Source organism: Poecilia latipinna, unplaced genomic scaffold (genome assembly GCF_001443285.1).
Source record: "Poecilia latipinna isolate Pla-1442-1.1 unplaced genomic scaffold, P_latipinna-1.0 Scaffold5135, whole genome shotgun sequence".
NCBI lineage: Eukaryota > Metazoa > Chordata > Actinopteri > Cyprinodontiformes > Poeciliidae > Poecilia > Poecilia latipinna.
Window position 1 is genome coordinate 1 of NW_015117751.1, and position 4,067 is coordinate 4,067.

At 40.1% G+C, this 4,067-nt stretch overlaps 1 protein-coding gene across 1 annotated transcript; it reads right to left on the reverse strand.

The window, feature by feature from the left end:
- Window positions 1-131: 131 nt before the first annotated feature.
- On the reverse strand, window positions 132-2,188 carry LOC106943315 (uncharacterized; the record flags this gene model as incomplete). The annotated part of the gene is made up of 4 exons (XM_015026627.1): window positions 1,770-2,188; window positions 1,115-1,429; window positions 709-1,002; window positions 132-331 (listed from the first exon to the last, which is right to left on the reverse strand). Coding segments are annotated over exons 1-4 (1,149 nt in total), but the record flags the coding sequence as incomplete, so codon positions are not given.
- Window positions 2,189-4,067: the final 1,879 nt, after the last annotated feature.

A 4,067-nucleotide genomic window follows, 5' to 3' on the forward strand; every position in this document is an offset into this window, starting at 1 on the left:
CATCTTTATCTGCACTACTCATTTATTTGTCCACATTTTAAATTTAACTTGGCTTTAGATTTTTAATAATGTCATATATAGAAAGCAAGCAGCCCACTGAGAGCTTGCAGTGCCTTGCCTTCAGCGGTTACTGGTCCAGTGAGTCGGTCGCTCCCTTTGGTGACCACAGACGTTTGGTAACGCATCTTTGGAGTTGAACCTGTCAGGATGGAGGAAGTTACATCTCCCTGCACCGTGTGAGTCTGTTTGTTCCTGGGCGCCGCCGTCCAGGCCGCCCTTAAACTGGTGTTGGTCACATCACTCATGATCAGGTCTGTAGGAGGGCTGGCCTCTGAAAAAAGGGAAAATGTACAGTTTTACTAAAGCTACAAAGCAATAGGGTTCAGTATTTAGGATTATTCATGTGCAGAGTAGAACTCAAAATGCAAAAGGATCTTCTTAGTTTCGGTTTACACAGTCTATATAAGTAGTCCAGTGGAAATACACATGAGAAACGACCAAGATGGTTCAAAAATCCCTGGAAAATAAATTCTGGTGACATGCATTCTTTAACCAGAGGCAGCAACATGTCTCTAGACTTTATTTCAGAAAAACAGAACCAACTTAATGATTATAATGTATGGTAGTAATGTAATATTATGGCTGTTTTGGCCAGTTGTTGCTATCCATGTTGGGATAATTTATCTAAAATAGAAAAAAGTACCAAACCTGGTAAGAAAGCTGTGTACTCAGCAACTACTCTGACTTTGGTTTGGACAACAACCAGGCAGTGATATCTTGTTTTGATGCCTCTCTGGAGCTTCACAGTCAGAGAAGAAGCACAGGTTTTGTGTTTTCCATCCTTGTGTCCAGCATCTTCACCAGTCAGCTCAGATCCTGAGTCGTCCACCCAGCGGATGATGTTCTGTGGACAGTGGTCCGATGAACTGTGTCCCGCCAGAGAGCACTGCACCGTGACATTTCTTCCCTTTGTTACATCAGCATCAGGTGGAGGTGGAGACACTGAAAGAAAAAGTAATAATGTGGATGGATGGAGCTTTTCCAGATCTCCAAACATTTATGGGAATGTTTTAGCTTGGGAACATCAAAAAGAAATGAATTCCCAAATACTCACTTGTTAAAATAAATAAATACACGTCAGTGTCAAAGCCGGCTCCACCCTGAAGCTGGCAGGTGTATTTTCCAGCGTCCTCTGCAGTGATGTTGGTGATGATCAGAGAACATTGACTGTCCACACTGAGCCTGGCAGCCCGACCTGAACTCTGAACCATGTTTCCATTTTCAATCTCCAGGGTTGGTTTTGTGGATCCCCTGTAGTGGAGCCAGCGAACAGCGGAGCAGTCAAAGGAAACTAAATCCCTCTTACAGGACAGAGCAACATCAGCTCCAGATTTGGAAAACTGAAAATGAACACTTCCTCCTCTGGTGTCTGTTAAAGAGAAAAAAAAAACATGCTTTTATTTTGATATTTTCCATCAGAAGTGTCCTTGTAATGTTGCAGTTAGCTAGCTATAGCTGCTAGCTTAGCCATAAGATAATGGTGGAGAAAAGTTATGTTCTGTTTTGTTCTGAAATAATCTAGTGTTGTTTAATTCAGCATTTGGTCTGCAGCTCACATACTGTAAAAACCGTTGGAGTCTCAGACCAGGAGTACAAATCAAGAATGAGGCACAAGTCTAAGTCAAGTCTACGTGTTGCTAAATACTTAATATTCATGTTTCTCTCAACCTAAATAACATTTGCAAAGTATCAGAAAAAAGGTGTCAAACCTTTAGAAACCGGTGGGTAGTTCGCCTCTGTCCTCACTTTGTTGAAGAAGAAGATCTGGCAGGTCAATATTTTGTCTCTGTCATCCTGAAGATTCACGGTCAGATTGGCAGCACAGTGCTGGAAGTGGACGGCTTCACCCTGCAGCTCGGCTCCGGCTGCATCCAGCCAGCGGATGTTCCTCTCTGAGCAAGGAACATTTATCTGCTTTTTCCAGGGAGAACACTGCAACGTGGCGTTTCCATCCTTTGTTTCATTAGCATCTGGTAAAACCAGGGAAACTGAGAAAAGAATAGGAGAAAACTGTTGCTTCAGTCTGAAAAAATCTGACTTACGTTTCATTCCTTAAAAGAACGACAAGTTTGTCTCCTTTCCTTTGCTGGCTTAGTTTAAAATTAACTGTAAGGTTAAGTATTACCAGATAATTGGCTTGGGTTTAGTTTGCAGTTTAGACAACTTCCTTCTTGAGATGCCACAACTCAAAGTCCCTGTCCCCAAAATCAAGACTCAGTCCTCCCTCTCTCTCTTCTTCCTCAGATTTGAGAAACAGAATCGTTATATTCTCTCCTTTTCTCCAGTTTCTGGGATAAAACCTGCAACAGTAACTACAGCCATAGAAGGCATTTAAGCAAAAAAAGTAGATTTTTAAGCTGCAGTATGTAACTTTTTTTTAACGTACTTAAAATGATCATTATCTATAAGACAGATAAGATTGTTATACAGCAATAGCAGAGTTAAAGTCACTTCAGGTATGAGTGTTAATGTGGAAAGGAGGCACTTACTGGTCAAAACAAACAGAAACACGTCAGACTCAAAGTTTTCTCCCTCCTGCCGCCTGCAGGTGTAGCGTCCAGCGTCATCAACAGTGATGGAGGAGACGATCAGAGAGCAGCTCCGGTCCACCGCCAGCCGGCCAGAACCACCCTGAACCACTTTTCCACCCACAACAACTTCCAGTTGAGTGTTGGTGTCGCTATAGTGAAGCCAGATAACAGCGGAGCATTGCACAGAAACTGAGCCGCTGAAACAGGGCAGAAGAACGTCGTCCCCCGGTCTGTGGAAGAGTAAGTGGATATTTCCTCCACTGGTGTCGACTAGGGCAGAAAAATATCGATTATTTGAAAAGTTCTCGACTTGAACTCAGTCAATCATGAGATAAAGTTAATTTCTTATTTCTTCATTCACAAACTCTCTGCAGTATTGATTGCTATAAATAGTATCTGCTCCCTTATAGAGATTTTATGGATCAAATGTCAGTATGATGCATTTTTATGATCAGTAATATAATATGAAACAAAAGCAGACACAGAAGAAATGTAACTTTTTAACAGAAACATATTCTCCACATCTTCATAGACTTCTATCCAACACTGAAACCAAAGAAACTATTTATTATCTTATGAGTTTATGAATTAATGTCTGTTACTATAAAAAGGTTTTTACCTTCAAACTGAAGCAGAAGTAAAATGAGTTCCAGTCGAGCCATCTGATGTTTTCTTAGTAAACAGGAAACACGAAGCAGCTTTAATTCGCTGCAGACTGAAACTACTGCTCTTATTTCCGCTGTGTGGCAGATATTAGAGATAACGTTTGTTAAAGAAACGCCTACATCTTGTTCATTCTCATCATATATTCTGCTAAAGCTGTGTAAAAAAAAAGGAGCAAATTTTTTAAGCACAAGTTTTGCTGCATATTTACTTTTTTCTCTTTGCTAAGCACAAAAACATGTTTTGGCTTGTTTAATTTTTTTACTGTTTACTAAGATGCCATTTGACAGCTGCTGCTTTGAGTTAAACACTCAAGACTTCAGCGTTTGGCAGGTGGAGATAAATTATTTCAAATTATATGCAAAGGAAAAAAATGCATTTAATAGGTAGACATATGTGAGTAACAGTGAAAGTACAAATTGGTTGAAAGTTATGCAGAATTAAACTAAAATAACCTCCACTTCCTGCCACATGCTCAGACCTCGAATAAATGATCCAATGTCTAATCAGATGTTGCAGCGGCAGAAAGCAGCACAGGCTGACAGAGCAGCACAGGCTGACAGGAAGTCTAAAACACTCATCTGAATCCTGCACAAGTTTATCCTATTTGCACATAAAGTTAATCATTATAGTCATAATAAAATAAACCATAAATAATGAAACATGCTTATAGAGATGAACTGAAGGAAACAACAGGAGCTACAAAAGCAACAACCAGTTCCCTAAATCTTAAAAAATGCATTAATGGTCAGTTTTCTTGCACCCTTCGTGTTTGTTAAAAGAGAAACTGATCATAAGGTTTTATGCTATAAA